The following is a 20013-nucleotide window of genomic DNA, read 5'->3' as shown; positions in this document are numbered from 1 at the left end:
CTGTACCCTGTGGAGCTCAACATCTCTGAGCTTGAAGGGATAGGGCCTGGATGGAGCCAGAGGATCTGCTGCTGAGCCATTCTCTTACCTGTGGTGGGGCTGTGTTTGGCTATTGTGACCATGGAGTTGCCTGGGGCCAGTGTCAGGATCCCTTCCTGTCACCAAGGCAACCAAAAGGCTCCAATTTAAAAATCTACATTAATTAACAGCATCAATCTTTTCTAGACTCGGGCTCAATCCAGCAGCATTTAGTCACGTGAGTGTGCCTCATTCACACAAGCAGTTCCATGGATGCGAATGGGATCATTCAGGTGAGTGTGGGCCAAGCCACTTGTGTAAGCAAGTGCTGTAGGACCAGACCCTTGGTTTTATACAAACCCACTGTTTACTTACTCTTTTTAAAAAGCACCGACCAAGAAGCTCAGGGTTCTCAATGCAATTTTCCAGCTCCTTAAGGAAAATTCTGAGAGGGAGAGAGGAAAGGCATTTCCAAGAGATCAATACATTTACACGGTGGGGGGTATATGACACTCTTGAACCCCCATATTCACCACTGTGATATGATTAAGTGTTTTGTACAAAGTATGCCCTTGTGAGGTAAAGTCACAATTTGCTGAAACTCATTGTTCTGTCAACATAAGTATATCACCATTGTATATGAAGTTATAAGATTTTGCTATATGGTTGTTACTGAAATATGTTGTGTGTCTGGGAGACATCCACAGCTAGCTCTCCTGTGGCAACAAGGGAGGTGGCTCACACTCAGATGGGTGTTAAGCGACCATCACCAGCCATTGACCAGCCAGGGAATTGTAAACAAGAGATTTACAATTCAATAAGAGACAGTTGCTCAAGCGCTACACAATGGGGATTGCTTAAGTCTGTGACTCAGCAAGGTATCAGGACATGTGATGCTTGACTCCATGTTTGAGCCAGTATTTTTCTAGGCACATGAATTGAGTATAAAATAAGGGACAGTGGCATCATGAGCCCACCTTTCTCTTCCCCCACCTATTCTGAAGGCAACAAGAACGTTTGGAAGAAAAATCTGTGAACTGGGGAGATTTGTCCCAGGCTGAGCAGGGAATTCAGCCTGTGTATTAAGAACTGTGAACCGCTTACAACACCTAGTGGGGTGAAAAAAACTGCTTGATTCCAATCTTGCTTAGTCTGATAAAGTTTAGGATTTAGACTGTGATTTTATCTTTTATTTCTTATGTAACCAACTCTGTCCTCTACACCTCACACTTATAATCACTTAAAATCTACCTTTCTGTAGTTAATAAACTAATTTTAATGTTTCAACTTTACCAGTGAGTTTGTCTAAAGTGCTTGGGGAATCTGCTCAGATTACAAAGGCTGGTGCATGTCCACTATCCTTTGCAGAAGTGGTGAACTAATTAATGAGCTTGCATTGTTCAAGAGAAGGTCTTGAGCAGTGTAAGATGGTACATTTCTGGGGTGTAAGGCTGGGGGGATTTGTTGGTGTCTCCCTGTGTATAGTTCATGAGTGACTTAGAGAGCATTCACGCAATTTAGCTGTATGTTGTTGGCTGAGTGATCACAGTGCCTGAAGGGATTTTCTGCTTGTCACGAGCATAGCGTTGCAAGAGACAGCCCAGGCTGGAGAGTTAAGGAGGCATAACCGTCCCACAGTTCCAGGTTGTACCCGGGGCTCTGTCACAGGAGGCCCCATCTAAATCTAGAAATAGGTGCTGTGGTTCCCTCGCAAAGGAGATTGGTGAAAAACCATGAGGTCCCTGATCCAACTACTAGAGATATACATTATTGCAGGTGTGGCGGGGAGGGGTCCTTTGGAGAAATGGGGCCCTCTTCAGAGTTTCGTGTCTGAATCAGACAGTTGTTGGACCATGCTTTAATCTGCTAGTGATGGGGTTATGACCTGTCTGGGTCCCATAGCCATTGGGGGTCCAGTTCCAGTTGGGTGGCCCAACCTTCTGCTTCTCAGTTGGTTCTGAGGGGACGTAGGAGCAGATAGGTAGAGGGCAAAGGGGTGCAGAGCACATGCAGTTGAACTCAGTAATCCATCAGGGCCAAAATGCTGTATATGAAAGCAAGAGTGGGAGTTTAGGGCCAGATCCAAAGCCCACTGAAGTCAGTGGGAGTCTTTTCACTGACTTTGATAGACTGTAAATCAGGCCTTTAAGTGTGGGAAGAGACAAGGCTTAGGGGAAGGCTGAATGTCTCTTTCCTGCTTGAACCCCAGAAAGGGAAGAACTTTCATTTTAAAAACTAATGGATAAAGCTGGAAAACATAAGGACTTTTATTGGCATAATTATTATACCTTGGAAAATGGGAGGGACTTTTCTTGTTTTGTTCATCCAGTCGTTACACCTTACGCATACCTCCTCTATGCAAGGGAATTTTGAAATCCCTGCTGTTGTTAATGTCAGTTCTGCTGCACTGGGGTTAGCAACAGTAGGAAATTTTTAATACGTTTCCTCAATCTCCTGAAAGGACATTGAACATACTTTAATCTTGTCTATTAAATTAGTGTTTTCAGCACAAATTCAGCTGCACTGATTGCTGACAACAGATGTCAGCAACTGGTATACTTCCCAGTGTAGACAAGGATTTTGGAGGGGGCATCCATAGATGAACATTTGACAGATGTAAACACCTAGCAAGGAGTGCAACAAATCAGATTATAGCTACTAGTAATGGGAAGACATAAAGACAGGAAAAATTAGGCTGACCATTAGGAAAAATTTCCTGACAGCAGAGGAAAATTAGAGTCTTATCTAATAAAAGGCTGCAGGATTTGGTTCCACAACATCTATTATGTTCCAAGGAAAGGGGTAAAAGACTTCTCACAAGGGACATTTAAAACTACTGAAGTTAGGACAAACCACATTACATGCACAACAGAGTACAAGCCTACACTGACAAGGAGATTAATTAGATGACCCCAGGGATTTTTTACATTGTACATGATTCTACAGTAGGAGGTGCACACACAGGTAAGGTGAGGACTACATTTCTTGGCTGCTTATTTGTGGGGGAGATAAAGCATTATATGTAATAGCTTATTCATGAAAGTGTAGATTACTAGACAGTAAGCACGTGCCTGTTGTGGAATTCATAGATTTCCGGGAGGTTGCCAAAAAGAACTTCCTTTTTGTTCTGAAGAGCCGACGGGATCAGGTGAATTAAGTCAGGATTGTCCATTTCTGAAGCATAGCCCTGTGGAGAGTGAAAAAACAATAGGCCAATTTTCACCAGGAAAAAGAAATACTGTGCTTGATCCACTGACACATTTAATATGGTGATACTGTCGTTAGTTACTGCTCATAATTGCACAGTCTGACTCAGATCCTGTTTGCTCTTTGTTTTCTAAGTACAGCAGAGGTCAAATTGAGCTGGTTCATGGTGGCTTCCCATACCAGCACTTCTCTGGTGGCCCATCAGTTCCTGATGATTTTAAGTTTCCAGAGTCATGATGATACTGTTCCAACCCTGACCAGAGGCAGGGCTGAGTCTACAGACAGAATGAAACAGCAGTTCTGAGAGTACATCTGTGCTTCAAGCTGGAGGTGTAATTTCCTCTTTGAGGAAACAAACCCAGGTTAGCTGTGATCAAGTTAGTACACTAAAAACGGAAGTTTAGCTGCAGCGGTGGGAGCAGCAGGAGGGGCTAGCCACCCAAATGTGATCCCATCCAAGATACCAGGTACGTACCTGGGCAGCTAGCCCCTCCTGCCATTGTGACTGCCATGGCTACACTTCTATTTTTAGTGTGCTAGCTCGATCAAAGCTAGCAAAGGTATGTCTCCTTGAGCTGGAAAATACCTCCAGCTCGAAGTGTAGATAAAACCTAAAAGTCAAAAGTTGACCCTGCCCTGTGGGAAGGGAAGGCCTTAAGCATAACAGGGTCCTTATAGTTTTGCTGCACAGGGCTCTCCACACAGGAGGGTTATGTTTGTTGGGGTTTATTTGGATTTTTACAAACTATACAAGAAGAGCATTCTGGGAGCACTTGACAGGCTTTTAAAAATACACTACTAAACCAGTAAACAGACCCATCAATTCCCCCAGCTGAAATCAAATAAAGAAGTAACAAGATAGGGTATGTCTACACTACCTGCCGGATCGGCGGGCAGCGATCGAACCAACGGGGATCGATTTATCACGTCTAGTCTATACGCTATAAATCGACCCCTGAGCACTCTCCCGTTGACTCCTGTACTCCACCACCACGAGAGGCGCAGGTAGAGTTGACGGGGGGAGCGGCAGCAGTCAACTCACCACGGTGAAGACACCACGGTAAGTCAATCTAAGTACGTCGACTTCAGCTATGTTATTCACGTAGCTGAAGTTGCGTAACTTAGATTGATCCCCCCCACCTCCCAGTGTAGACCAGGGCATAGGTATGAAAGAAGTTAGTCAATCCCACACACAGTTCCCACACAGCCACCACCACCAGCCCTACCCAACACCTATTTTCTTACAGACCCTGGAGAACAGGTGGGCCTTTCAGTGCACTCTGAAGGCCGCCAAACTCAGGCTGTTACAGACCTAAGGAAGACGTGAGTTCCAAAGGGGCAAGGGTCTGAGGCCCTAGTAGACAACAGCCAGCCAGCTGCCCTGCTGAGAAGTAGCCAGTACGTAGATCTGCCACTGTACATGGATCACAGACCCAAGCCCCACACAGAGGGAGCACACAGGGGCTTTAATAATAGCTAGGGTCCATGTCTTGTATTAGCACCAGAAGAATGGCTATATGCCTAGACACTGGATTGCGGGAAGGAGTTTTTTCCTCTCAGCCATACTTAGATCATCTGTGCAAAGCTCATTTACTTAAGTTTGGCGCAATGAAGTTTAGCATTTGGTCCTACGACAGGTGTGAACTACCCCCATTCATCTCAACGGAGATGGTTTTGTAAGAGAGACGCTCTAGTTCTCAAGGAATTATTCTGGGGAAGTTCTATGGCCCGTGTTATACATAGGCTTGTAAGGATTAGATTTTATCAGTAAATGTCAGTAAACATCGATTTCACTGTACACATAACAACAACAAATATTGCCCTCAATAATAATCGAAATTTACAAATATGCCAAGTAAGAAAAATGCTGCTTGAGAATTTATTAGTTAAAATCCAGTGATTTAGACTTTTGAATTAGGCTTGGTACAAACGTACTAGCAAATGAATAGTAAACAAAAAAGTACGATCTGTTGATTTAAGGAACATCCTTGGTATATTCTGACATGTGACATTGACAATTTGTGTTTCAATGGTTTATGTGACTCTAACTTTTTGAATCTCAGTGTCTACTGTCATTAAATAACTGCCTGAACCACCCATAATTTCATGCAACTGTGAACATTTAAATAGATAAAAATCTAAAAAAATGCTTAAAAATAAACACCAATATTATCCATCAAAATTATTTTAAAAAAGAAATCAAATTCATAGTATCATAGAATATCAGGGTTGGAAGGGACCTCAGGAGGTCATCTAGTCCAACCCCCTGCTCAAGGCAGGACCAATCCCCAATTAAATCATCCCAGCCAGGGCTTTGTCAAGCCTGACCTTAAAAGCCTCTAAGGAAGGAGATTCCACCACCTCCTTAGGTAACCCATTTCAGTTCTTCACCACCCTCCTAATGAAAAAGTTTTTCCTAATATCCAACCTAAACCTCCCCCACTGCAACTTGAGACCATTACTCCTCGTTCTGTCATCTGCTACCACTGAGAATAGTCTAGACCCATCCTCTTTGGAACCCCCTTTCAGGTAGTTGAAAGCAGCTATCAAATTCCCCCTCATTCTAATAATTTTTGTTGCCCTCCGCTGGACTCTTTCCAATTTTTCCACGTCCTTCTTGTAGTATGGGGCCCAAAACTGGACACAGTACTCTAGATGAGGCCTCACTAATGCCGAATAGAGGGGAATGATCCTATAAATCCTCTACATTTTTCCTATAAATTCTGCCAACCCTAATTATATGGAAGGTCAGAGCTGATAATCACAACGTTCTTTCTGGCGCTGGAATCCATAAAAAAAAACCCAGGATGTAGACTCTGAAGCCTGATCGTGATGTTTCCAAGTTAACATTGTTAACTATTTCACTGCTGATCCTTTTATGAGAAACGTCCTGCTCCCCGGTTTTCGGGGCAGAACTTGAATAGGGCACCACACCTGCCCCCCTAACCTAACTCCTGAAGTAAAATATGTAGAATAGCCTTAATTCTTCACCTTCTTGGCTGAAGTGCCTTATAATGGAAAACCTGTGCCTTCTAAACAAGGAATGGACATTGTGAGTGCTCGGCACCTCACACAGAGTGTCCTATAAAGGGTAAAAAAATCACTGCAAAGAGCAAGCTCATTACTCATTCATTAATAACTCAGAAGATAAATACTGGAAGTTTGCACAGAAGCATTCATCTTACCTCTATTATACTTTGAAGTTCTTCTACATAAACCCGCTCTGTTTCTATAAGTTCATTTATTATGTGGCTAAAAGAAAAAGAGAGAAAGAGGGTTATAATAGTTACCAATATTGCAAAGCACAAAATATCTGTTCCTTTTATATCACCACCTCAGGGCTATCCACAAATAATCTATGACACCAAGGGTTACCCTACTCTCGCTCTTCAACACAGATAAGCTTAGAAGGGCCAAGTATCCCATTGAGTTGGTATATTTCTCCAACTCAGTTTTAATTTCTCCTCTGCTTAAAATGCATCTTGATTATTTCTGTCACTTTTAGATCTATCTGGGTCACCCTGAGGTCGCTCTGGTGGGGAGGGGAGGAAAAGAGAATCCCTCTGATAGTTCCAGCAATAACTTGTTAATAGGACAACTCATTACTCACACCTGATCAGATATGGAAATTGGAAATTATTAACATATCTTTTTACTTCTGCTTCAGTTCTGAAAGTGTTCAGCGTTTGTAGGTTTATTAACTGTTCTGATAGGAAATAAGACAGAGGACTTTGTCTTCCTAGGTTAGGCTTATTTAATTTCTGTTTTGTTTCCATGTTATAAAATAAGAAGAGAAACTAATGATGTTTTCCCCCCAATGCACATGGAACCAATTACGTCAACATGAGTTTGTAATGTAGACATGGCCTCAATGGATAAAAGGCACTTGTGGTGTTAACTGAGAGGGAGCTAGAGGACGTCAGCACTTTATATACCCTACACCCTCCCACCAACCATAGCTGACTTTGCCTAGTTTACCTTGCAGGAAAACAACAATGCTCTGTTTCCATTCTGTTTATTTCAGAGCGACCGCGAACATGCGTTAGATATCCTACCGTAAAAACACATCTCTTTTTTAATCAGTGAAGACATACCCTTTAGCCTGGAGTACCTTTGCTGCTGGCTGCCATTGGCATTTTACGTACTGTGTTGATTTGACCTTGTGTTGCCATCTCTGAGGTATTAAAAAAAAATCAAAACAAAACAGGACAACTGGGATAATCCTGAGCCCACACAGCTGGACAGCTGGCACTCTGTACCAAGCAACCCTACAGATTTCCCAGGACAGCTACCTCAAAAAGGGGATGATCCTGGCACAGGTGGCAATCCTAATTTCACCTGCTCTGAAGAGGATTAGATCACAATGCTTGGAATGATGCTGGCCCATCTACACTAGGCCTCCCAACACTGAGGACATTAGTGGGGTTGAACCAGTGTTAGCAATACTGGGACCTTTTTTCCCAAATTTCACTAATATATAGTCAAGGTTTATAGTGGTTCGCTCAAATAGTGCGAATAAGATACAAAACACACTGTGACTCTCACGTTACTCAGATTGTAAAGAAAGCATAACTGGATTTTTTTCCAGATAAACCCATATTGTCACAGTCAGGTCGTGGGCAGCCAGACCTAGTAGTCAGAGCCAGCGTCTGCGGTCACAAGACTGGAGTCAGCTGGGTCAGGATGCCAGGAGGCAGATATCAGCTTCCTCCTTTCCCCAGGGGTGCTCAACCCCGGCTCAGCTCCAGGCCCCACCCCTACTCCACCCCTTCCCCCAAGGCCCTACCCCCACCCTGCTTCTTCCCACCCCTACCCCTCCTCTTCCCACCCAGTTCCGTCTCCTCCCCTGAGCACACCCCGTCCCTGCTCCTTCCCCTCCCCCCAGCACCTCCTGCATGCCGTGGAACAGCTGATCGCTGGAGGTGGGAGGCGCTGGGAGGGAAGGGGAGGAATTGATCAGTGGGGCCACCGGTGGGTGGGAGGCACTGGGGGAGATGGGGGGATCTGGCTGCCGGTGGGTGCTAAGCACCCTGGAGCATCCATGGAGTCGGCGCCTAGGGACAAACTGTAGGTCAGAACCACAGCTCAGATGCCAGGAGTCACACCAGGAAATCAAGCAGCGGGAGCAAGAAGCACAAGGCACACAGTCCAGAACAGCGTGGAGCCCAGCTGTTCAGAGAGCTTCCTCTTTCTGCTGCTGGATTAAGTAGGGCCAGCACGCCAACCAACGTCTCCGGGACTCCACCAATAGGACTGCAGGGGCGGAGCCTCAGACGGGGGCTGAGCGTCATGGGTCCCAGGTAAGCAAGCATCAGCAGGCTGCCAGATGGAAGGTTGGAGCATGTCTGCTCCTGAACACCCAGGTTCGAGACCCAGAGGTCACGACACATATGAGTAACCAGTTCTATCTGAGCAACCCCATACATGTAATAGCTTCATTGCTGCCTCTAAGAGACCTGGACATGCTCAATATACCAGTTCCAGCCATGCTGAAGTGCCAGAGGGAAACTGGCATTTAAATAAGACAACTCATTACTCACACCTGATCAGATATGGAAATTGGAAATTATTAACATATCTTTTTACTTCTGCTTCAGTTCTGAAAGTGTTCAGCGTTTGTAGGTTTATTAACTGTTCTGATAGATTATGCGGGCAATGTTATGACCACTACGCTGCACTCCAATGCCACCTTTAATAATACAGCAATCTCATCCTCCATATGGTGGTCTCTTGATCATGTTTGTTTGCTATTACTGGTATTAATAAAAAGCTTCATTTAAAAAACCCAACACTGCAATGGATTTCAGCAGAGTTCAATAACCAAAGATTGGGAATTGAGCCACTTGATCTTCTACACACAGTGTGGATCATCTGGCCCAAAATCCTGCAGTGCATGGGAAGTAATGGGCCACCTCTTCTAATCTTGTTCAGTGCCTATGATAGCGGCTGCAGGGCAAGTCTCAACTGGCTGCATGCTGGGGTTCAAATTCCATCCCTCCCTTATAAAGATATACTACAGAAGTGATACTCAGCTCTCAAAGGTCCAGGAGCAAAACTAGCAACAAACATTACCCAAAAGAGCCACAGTAGTGGGAATTCATTGTTTCATTTACTCTAGTACTATGTATTCATTTGTAAACACTATGACAGGGGAATATTTAGTTTATATATATATTATTCTCACAGCAAAAATGACTGACCAAGTATTATTATTTTATCAACTACAATTGGTTAACAACATAGTAAAAGCATCCTGATTGGTTAATAATTAAATCACACAGTGTTTTAATATTGTGTGCTGCAAAGAGCTGCAGGAGACGCATTAAAGAGCCACCTGCAGCTTGCGAGCCTCAGTCTGAGTATCACTGTATTACCATATTCTACCCTGATGGTATAAAATACCCCATTTTAGAACAGGGATACTTCTGTGTTCTGAGTGATTACTGTAGAATATGGGAGTAATGGTTTATAAAGGGTTCTTCAGGCCTCTGTAGCTTTTCCTGAGTGCACGCTCCTTTTGACTTGAACCAGGCACTCTGTGCCAGGCTTCTGCTTTTAGTGCCAAGTTTTGCTTCAAGATATACACATAAACCTCCAGTGGACTTCACTTGGAGCTGCACACAGAGCTGAGTGTGGTATTTGGACCAAGAAGTGTTTTAAGAACATAGTGCGACTTGTTTTACTTACTAGTTGCAAAAAATAAAGCTGTTTCTGATTACTCTGCATCTTTCTTTTAGTGCAAGCAGCTACTGTCATTCACCTTGATGTTTTGCTAGCTTTTTAATGTTGCAAATGATAATAAAATTAGAAAGAAATAATGAAGACAGCATATGGATAGGTCTTGGAGACAACCATTAAAGACAAGTCCAAGCCACAGGCTAGTAAATCTAATTAATCTAAATGATAAGTCTCAGAGGACCAGTTAAAATTCAGCTAAGGTTACTAGTGGCTAAAAGCTGTTACCATCTGATGGCTGTTTGGTGGCCTATTTGAAAGGAGTTGGGTGGTCCCTGTTTAGTTCACACTGAACCAGCACCACATTTGGCACCCTGGCTAGCAGTCTCATCGGAGAAGCTAAGGATTAAATTGTCCATGAAGACAGCCCTCTGTGGAGAAAGAGGTGGTTAGGGACTATTTAGAAAAGCTGGAGGTGCACAAGTCCATGGGGCCGGACGAGTTGCATCCGAGAGTGCTGAAGGAATTGGCAGCTGTGATTGCAGAGCCATTGGCCATTATCTTTGAAAACTCGTGGCAAACGGGGGAAGTCCCGGATGACTGGAAAAAGGCTAATGTAGTGCCAATCTTTAAAAAAGGGAAGGAGGAGGATCCTGGGAACTACAGGCCAGTCAGCCTCACCTCAGTCCCCAGAAAGATCATGGAGCAGGTCCTCAAAGAATCAATCCTGAAGCACTTGCATGAGAGGAAAGTGATCAGGAACAGCCAGCATGGATTCACCAAGGGAAGGTCATGCCTGACTAATCTAATCGCCTTTTATGATGAGATTACTGGTTCTGTGGATGAAGGGAAAGCAGTGGATGTATTGTTTCTTGACTTTAGCAAAGCTTTTGACATGGTCTCCCACAGTATTCTTGTCAGCAAGTTAAAGAAGTATGGGCTGGATGAATGCACTATAAGGTGGGTAGAAAGCTGGCTAGATTGTCGGGCTCAACAGGTAGTGATCAATGGCTCCATGTCTAGTTGGCAGCCGGTGTCAAGTGGAGTGCCCCAGGGTCAGTCCTGGGGCCAGTTTTGTTCAATATCTTCATAAATGATCTGGAGGATGGTGTGGATTGCACTCTCAGCAAATTTGCGGATGATACTAAACTAGGAGGAGTGGTAGATACGCTGGAGGGGAGGGATAGGATACAGAAGGACCTAGACAAATTGGAGGATTGGGCCAAAAGAAACTGATGAGGTTCAATAAGGATAAGTGCAGGGTCCTGCACTTAGGACGGAAGAATCCAATGCACCGCTACAGACTAGGGGCCGAATGGCTAGGCAGCAGTTCTGCGGAAAAGGACCTAGGGGTGACAGTGGATGAGAAGCTGGATATGAGTCAGCAGTGTGCCCTTGTTGCCAAGAAGGCCAATGGCATTTTGGGATGTATAAGTAGGGGCATAGCGAGCAGATCGAGGGACGTGATCGTTCCCCTCTATTCGACATTGGTGAGGCCTCATCTGGAGTACTGTGTCCAGTTTTGGGCCCCACACTACAAGAAGGATATGGATAAATTGGAGAGAGTCCAGCGAAGGGCAACAAAAATGATTAGGGGTCTAGAACACATGACTTATGAGGAGAGGCTGAGGGAGCTGGGATTGTTTAGTCTGCAGAAGAGAAGAATGAGGGGGGATTTGATAGCTGCTTTCAACTACCTGAAAGGGGGTTCCAAAGAGGATGGCTCTAGACTGTTCTCAATGGTAGCAGATGACAGAACGAGGAGTAATGGTCTCAAGTTGCAGTGGGGGAGGTTTAGATTGGATATTAGGAAAAACTTTTTCACTATGAGGGTGGTGAAGCACTGGAATGCGTTACCTAGGGAGGTGGTAGAATCTCCTTCCTTAGAGGTTTTTAAGGTCAGGCTTGACAAAGCCCTGGCTGGGATGATTTAACTGGGAATTGGTCCTGCTTCGAGCAGGGGGTTGGACTAGATGACCTTCTGGGGTCCCTTCCAACCCTGATATTCTATGAATCTATGACTGAACAAGTAATACGGCCTGGGAAGAAATGCACAAACACATGATGTGCATGGATAAATGCATGTGCAAGCCCCATATTTGCATGAGCAAAATGGTGCTTGCATATGCAAACTCCTATTAAAATGCACACTCAAACAGTTTGTACACAACTGTGGGTTTTGCACATCCAACCACACACATGAATGTGTTTTTTGTGGGCACACTTTAGAGGCCAAGATCCAGGAACTGTTCTTTTACATTTGTGTACATCTAGAGTAACTTCATAAAGTCAGCAGAATTATGCCGTGTTTATTTTAGTGGTCTTTTGATAGCAGAATTTGAATGCAAGTTTTTGAAACATGTCCCCACAAATCAGATTTTTGAAATATCATTTCTGAATCAGTTTCTAAGACTAACTCATTTTAAAGAAACCTCCAATTCTCTCCACTTCTCTCTTTCACTCTCTCTTTTAGGGAAGGCCTAAAAACAGAATAAAAAGTCACTACATGCTACATAGAAAATCAAGGGCCTGGGTCTGTGCAGCAGCATTGGGAGCTTCAGGGGTTTTATTTAATATTCACAATATAGATTTTTAAAGAACTGTTGCATTGTGTAAAGATATCAGTACATAAATGTGTCATTTGGGAAGCTGGATAAGGTCATCACAGATGACCCTTATGTATTTGCATACTGCGTGCAGTGATGCTGATTTACCTGAAAACAGGGCGCAGATTTTCCATACATCGTTTGCCCTCTTACAGAGCAGGTTTTACCAGGTCTGAATCTGAAGCTGATGCAGACACTTAGCTTACAGGTGAATCTGAAAAGCAAATTATTGGTCTGCTGGTTTCCTAGTAACCTGCCGTGATAGACAAACAATAGTAGAGTGCCTTTCAAAGGCACAAATTAGAAGAGTCCAACCAGGAAAGGAAGCCTTTAAAACATGTTATTGTCGGACTATGTATAAATGGTTAAACAGAAGAGGATGGTTTGAAAAGCTTGACTCTTTTCTGGATCATAGTTTACGTAGAGATTGTCAGTTTTTTACTTCATTCTTTTGAATATTCACTGTATGAACCCAGATTTTTTTTACATTTACCTATTAATTTCCCTCTAATCTTGTTTGGAGCGTAATCTCCAGGCAGAGCATTTAAAGCTACAATTCTTCACACGACGAAACAGAGATTCTGCAGGGATGCCTGGGATACGTCCATTAAAATTCCGGGGACCTCACAGAATCTGACAGACTTTTCTTTAATTAGATTTAATTTTATTATTTTTATTTAATTCTATAGGTGAAACATACATGCAGATTTATTACAAATAATAAATACTTTAATATTCACAGTGCTATACACAACCTATTTAACGAATCTTTACATCACCCCACAAGAGACGAGGTCGCTGAGGTAATGTTTTATTGGACCAACTTCTCCACTTTGGGAGAAGTGAAAGGGTATTTTTTGGCTCGCTCCTGGCTGCCCAACTCCTCGGGCAGCTGCCTCTCCATGCTGCCCTACTTCGTGGAGAGACCAGAAACATAGATGACTGTCCTTTCTCCTTCAAAGACAGGTAAAGTGAATACCATGTAGGTTACTCTATGTTACTCTATATGTGCTCTTCATGCACAGATATCAATAGGCATTCTCCATTAGAGGAGAGATTTTCCTTGTTCGCTCAGCCAAAATTTCCCACTCTCTCCACTGCAGAGCTGTATGGTCATCCCAGAAGTCGACATGTTTAAGTGGTTTTGTGGGCATTATATATAGTCCATGGGAGTCTCTCCATTGTCTTCAATGGGACTTTGTGATTGTCACACACACAGGTGTTGGTGGTAAGAGCTAGTGGTCGGAGCAGGAGTCCAGGCTAATGGTAAAAGCAGAACCAGAGAAGAGAATTAGAGCTGTAGTCAGGAGGCAAGCCAATGCTTGAAGCCATGACTCAGGAGCCAGAACAGAACCAAAGGGCGGAACTGGAGGCGTGGTCAGAAGACAGAACCAGGAGTTAGGAATCAGGAGTTCAGAGGCAGGCAGGGATTAGGGCTGGAGCAGAGCAGGCAAGGGGGGAGCAAGGGTGGACAGGAAGCAGGTCTGGTTCAGCTGCGGGCATGGAACGCATTGAGCAGCCACTGTGCAGCTGTTGCTACAGGGCTTAAATGATGATCTCTGGACTCTTCTGATCAACCAGGGAGCACTTGCAGGTTTATTGGGCCCAGACAACCTCACTGGGTTGCTAGTCAACTGAGCCCAGAGGCAACTGAGTTCCTGACAGTGATCAGCATTTCTTTATTTCATCTTCTTTATTTTTCCGTTACGGCCTTTCAGATCTTCGCTGTCTGGTCGGCTTAAACCTTCAATTAAATATATAATCTTCAATGATAAAGGCTTGATTATGTCCCTATGCAATAAGAACAGCCTTACTAAGTCAGACCAATGGTCCATTTAGCCCAATATCCTGTCTCCAACAGTGGCCAGCACCAGAGCTTCAGAGGGCATGTATAGAACAGGGCAATATTTAGAGGGATTGCTCCATCATCCCTTCTTGACTTCTGGCAGTCAAACAGTTAAGGTCACCCCGAGCATGATCCCTGATCGTCTTGGCTAATACCCACAGATGGACCTATCTTCCTGAACTTATCTAGTTCTTTTTTTAACCCACTTATACATTTGGCCATCATAACATCCCCTGGCAGTGAGTTCCACAGGTTAATTGTACGTTATGTAAAAAATATTTCCTCTTGTTTGTGTTAAACCTGCTGCCTATTTATTTCATTGGATGTCCCTGTTTTTTGTGTTTTGGGAAAAGGTAAATAACACTTCTCTATTCACATTTCCATACTATTCATGATTTTACAGACCTCTATCATATCCCTCATTAATGCCTCTTTTCTAAACCAGACAGTCCTCATCTTTTTAGTTTCTCCTCTTAGGGAAGCCATTTCATACTCTTGATCATCTTTGTTGCCCAGTTCCACTATATCGTTTTTAAGATGGAGCAACCAGAACTGGACACAGTACTCAATGGTGAGGGCCCACCATTGATTTGTAAAGAGGGCTTATGATATTTTCTGTTTTATTATCTATCTCTTTCCTAATGCTTCCTAGCATTCTGCTAATTTTTTTGCCTGCCGCTGCACATTGAGCTGAAGTTTTCGGAGAACTCCCCATGATGATTCCAAGGTCTCTTTTTTGAGTGGTAACAGCTAATCTAGAACTCATCATTATATATGTGTAATTGGGATTATTTTTTCCAATGTAAGAACTGCGTAGGGGACAGGCAACTCCGCACTGTTCCCTTTCACTTAACATTCTTCTGCTGTTTCTTCCATCGTAGTTTGGCCTTGTAAATAAATCCTATACTGATAATCCTCTCCGACTGCACAATTTAAGAGAGTTCATTCTTGGCCTTTTGAACTCACATTTAAGGTGCATCTGTTAGTCCTCATTAGCTGGGACAAAGAGGAGGGTGTCTGAATCATACCTCGGCACCTAGGGCATTCCCATGTTTTAAATTTAAGATAATCCAGTGAGCACACTCTCTGGTGTTATAAACTGGAGAGTCCATAACAATTTCAGCCTACAAGATAAGGGCCATCCTCAAGCAGGTGTGTGGTGGGGAGGTGTCTGGGAAAGAAGTCTGTTACAACTGGGTATGCAGTGTGCACTCAGAGGTTTATTTAGGAGGAGTGGGTTACCAGTGAATAGCTCAGTCACCTTCACTATTCAGCTAACAAGGCAGGTCCACTGAAACCAGTCATGCATTTGCTGATCATTTGTTCTAGAGTTTACCATATAAATACATTGTTTTTCTTCATCAGAGCAGCGATAAACAGGATTAAATGGAGCTGATGCTTTCTCTCTTTTGCTATCCAAAGGCTCCATTGGATGTCACCAGACTGGACTCAGAGGCTACATGCATTACCACCTGCTTATACAGGATTTGACACTGAAGGCACTAGTTACAATACATATAAACAAGCTCTGGCATGGAACAATGTGAAGTCCCAAAAGGAGGATTTGGGAAATTCTTGTTGTTTATTCACAGGACAAATGAACCATTCAGTTTACTTGGTCAAGTTTATTGGTAGAGATGTCATCCAAGGACTTGAACCTTTACGGAGAAGGAGAGACATCATGTGCTTCAGCAGAGAGCTAGAGAATAATCTCATACCCAGGAATCCTTACTCTGTTGAATTCTCTGCATAGTGCATCCTAGTCCACTTTCGGAACTGGAGGATCAAAAAATCTGCAAATTGAACTTATCTCCACTGGGGTCAGGAATGCCCAAATTTTATTCCCAGCTCTGACACTGACTCCCTTTGCAACCTTGCACAAGTCTCTTAACTTCACTTTGTCTTGATTGCCCCATTGGCACTATCTGGTTGTGTTAGAGCTGCTTAGTCCTCAGCTCTCAAGAAGCAGATGGGTAGAGCATCAGCATGCCGGGCGAAGTCCATTGTGCAGTCGTAGATATGTGCAATTTGAAGATGAAAAGTGGGAGCACAGCTGGGCCAACGTTGAATGTTTAGCTTTAGCGTTAGGTTTTAAATGCTGAAAATGTCAGGATGCAGACATTGCCGGAACAGGGCATATAAGGCACACCATTTGAACTGGCCTTATCCATCATCTCTGAATTGTCCCCTCAGTTATGCAGGGAGTTTTTCATATGGAAGCATATATCAAGTAGACAAGCATGAACGACAATCCATTCAATATGTGCTTTACATAATAGGGCCGAGGAAAGCTTACTTCAGCACAATAGAGATTTAAAGTCAATAAGTAGGACTTTTGATATAATTTCCCCCCTGACTTTAACTAATTAATTACTAAATGCTCAACTACCACAGTGGTGTATGTGGGTTAGATAGTCAGAAAATATTTTTATCACCACTATACAGATGGAAAAACTGAGGTAAAGAGGTTAACAGACCAAGATCACAGTGTCAGAATCAGGATTAGGACTTGGTAGTTCCTGGCTCCCCATCCTCTTTTCAGGTGATGTAGTTAATTTAGTTGCTTATTACCAAACTATTTGTTGGTTAAGTCAGCTAATTATGAGATATAAAACAGTTCCCTGTGGCCAGTTATTCTGAGAGCACTATATGTGGGGCAACTTCTTATATGCAAAGGGATCCAGTCTCTTTGGAAAAGGCAAAGCACGGAGTGTAAAAAAAGTGGCACCTGTGGTGAGATTCAACTACAACCGAGATATATTTCTTCTCATTCGAGTTTCAGGCACAGCCATGTGTATATCTGTCAATATAATGCTGCAGTTCATCAGGAACTGTCCGTACTGAATAGACATCATTCTTCAATAAAATCTCTTTCTGTCATTTGGGAAGAGGAATAAGTCCCAGAGAAAGATCTTCAGAAATTCTCTTGGTATTGACACCTCCTCATCAATTATTGGGAGTGGACCACATCCACCCTAATTGAATTGGCTTTCAACATTGGTTCTCCACTTTGTAAGTTAACTCCCTTCTCTTCATGTGGCATGTAATACAGCCGGACTCACCCGGCGGCGCCTCCTGCTGGTTGTCCTTGGGAATTAGCTCGTCAGTCTCTGGAGCGCCCTCTGCCGTCTTGTGATCCACCTTACCGCTGGCCCCAGTCCCTCCCAGGACCCGGTGCCTCCTCCCACTGGGGTGCTGTCCCCTGGCAGTAAACCCCAACAATCCCTGAGGGTCTCCCCTCCCTGGGGAACCTCCACCCATTACCCCCACCTCGCCTCAGTCTTGGCTACTGCCAGTCATCACTTAGCAGCTGGGCCATGCCCCAATGAGGCCACAGCTGGGCCTATAAAGGGGTTGCTAGGCTGAAGCTTAGCCAGAGTCTCTCTCTGTGTTCAAAGAGGGAAGCGACTGGCTGCAGGAACCTGAGACTGGATCAGGGCTGAGGGGGAAAGGCCTTGGGAGCAGGAGAGCTCTGTTCTGGAAACCCCCAGGCTACGAGGCCTAGATTAGGACCTAGTAGGTACTGTGGTTGCAAGGGGGCAGCCCATGGGTAGACAGAAGCAGCAGGTCTAAACCCCCTCACCTGTGATGTGGTACACTGCAGAGTGGTACACTGCAGTTTGCCCCGGGGAGCAACTCCATGCCACCGGTAACATTCATTTTGGCTACTTCTGTTTCTGTTGCACGGGACTTCCTTCCTTTCAATCTTTTGTCTCCCACGCTTTCTTGTTCAGCTCTCAGTTCCAATAGCCGCTGTTGAAGCCTCTTTTCTTTAAAAGTCAAAATTTTGGTTTTTACCGTGAGTCAACAACATGATACTGTTGCAGAGAGGAAAAAAAGCAAACACCATTCGAGGGTGCATGAGCAGAAGTCTCGTAAGCAAGACACGAGAAATTATTCTTTCATCTACTCAGCACTGATAAGCCCTCAGCTGGAATACCATGTCCATTACTGGGCAGCACACTTAGGGAAAGATGTGGAGAAGCTGGAGAAAGTCCAGAGAAGCAAAAAAATGTAAGGTCTGGAAGACATGACCTATGAGGAAAGACCGAAAACATTGGGTTTGTTTAATCTGGAAAAGAGAAGACTGATACCAGACTTTCACCATGTAAAAGGCTGTTATAAAGAGGAGGGTGATAAATTGTTCTCCTTATCCACCAAGGACTGAACAACTAGTCCTGGGCTGAAATTGCAGCAAGGGAGGCTTAGGTTGGACATTAGAAAGAAAAAAAAAAACTTTCTCACTGAAAGGGTAGTTAAACTCTGGAACAAATTACCTAGGGAGGCCGTAGAATCTCAGTCTGTCAGTCACTAAAGGATTATAAAAACAGGTTAGGCAAACACCTGTCAGGGATGGTCTAAATAATATTTAGTCCTACCTCAGTGCAGGGGACTGGTCCCTTCCAGTCCAGCCTCGCTACAATTTGATTTGATTTTTTTAAATCTTTAATGCTAAAGTACTTCCTTAGTACTAATGCCTATGGTTTCATTCTTGTTAATAAAAATAGATTTAATGGGGCATCTTCAGTCTTGCAAGCAGAGCTTCTCCTATTCAGCTGTTCCAACTGTTAAACCTATAAGGACTGGCCTCTTTCCATGAACTGTCAATATAAAAATCAAGCCTATATTTACCTTTTCAAAACCATTTCCTAAAAGCTGTTCATTTCTACTAGACAGGTGTGGAATGTCCATCTTTGTCGTCTGTTTCTGGCTTTACACTGGTAATGGAGACAGGTATGCTACATGATCAAATTTATTGACTTCCAGTGGTGAGTTACATTTGCTCTTTTCTAACCAACTAGTTGGCTATATTCCATTCTGAGGGGATTCCATACAGATACAGGAATCTGTGCCAGCAAATCCTGATGCAGAAACAAGGCCTGTGAATGGCATCAAGACAACTAGAAAATACGTCAGTGGGATTGCAAACAGGTGCAGCCAACACTGGCTACAGATGGCAGATCTGCTTTGGCATCTGAGCAGGCCACTACAGAGGAAGCTGGTTTGAGAGTAAGTAGTGATTGTGTGATCAGAAACCAAGTGAGGCTTGGAGACAGCAGTTGGTAATTCATTGTGTTAGTTTGTAGCTATTTGAATTTTTTTTTAAAGGGAAGATGTCGGTGGATACTGATTCCTGCCATGTGACAGGGGTACCGGCCTTTGTAACCTGCCCCAATCAGGTGACAAAGTGGATTTGTCTTTTAACAGCACTCCTGTAAGACATGCTTTCATTACAAATAGTGGTGTTTTTCATAATGTAAAAAGGGCCATGGTGTGTATTCTTTAAACAGGATTCATTAAAGCCAGTCTATGCTGGCAAAAAGAAAAGGAGTACTTGTAGCACCTTAGAGACTAACAAATTTATTTGAGCATAAGCTTTCGTGAGCTACAGCTCACTTCACCGGAGGCATTCAGTGCAAAATACAGTGGGGAGATTTATATACATAGAGAACATGAAACAGTGGGTGTTACCATACACACTGTAACGAGAGTGATCACTTAAGGTGAGCTATTACCAGCAGGAGAGTGGGTGGGGGGGACCTTTTGTAGTGATAATCGAGGTGGGCCATTTCCAGCAGTTCACAAGAATGTCTGAGGAACAGTGGGGGGTGGGGGAGAATAAACATGGGGAAATAGTTTTACTTTGTGTAATGACCCATC

At 43.7% G+C, this 20013-nt stretch overlaps 1 protein-coding gene across 2 annotated transcripts in view; it reads right to left on the bottom strand.

The window, feature by feature from the left end:
• MCF2L2 (MCF.2 cell line derived transforming sequence-like 2) overlaps positions 1-20013 on the bottom strand; it is a 317075-nt gene that overhangs the window by 53610 nt on the left and 243452 nt on the right. For both annotated transcript variants that reach the window (XM_048863063.2, XM_048863066.2), the window contains 3 exons: positions 6411-6477; positions 3090-3205; positions 394-463 (listed from right to left, as the gene is read on the bottom strand). In XM_048863063.2, coding sequence (XP_048719020.2) covers positions 394-463; positions 3090-3205; positions 6411-6477 — 253 coding nt within the window. The remainder of the gene's footprint in view (positions 1-393; positions 464-3089; positions 3206-6410; positions 6478-20013) is intronic.

The sequence above is a fragment of the Caretta caretta genome, chromosome 9, assembly GCF_965140235.1.
Source record: "Caretta caretta isolate rCarCar2 chromosome 9, rCarCar1.hap1, whole genome shotgun sequence".
NCBI lineage: Eukaryota > Metazoa > Chordata > Testudines > Cheloniidae > Caretta > Caretta caretta.
This window is presented reverse-complemented; position numbering and strand designations above follow the sequence as displayed.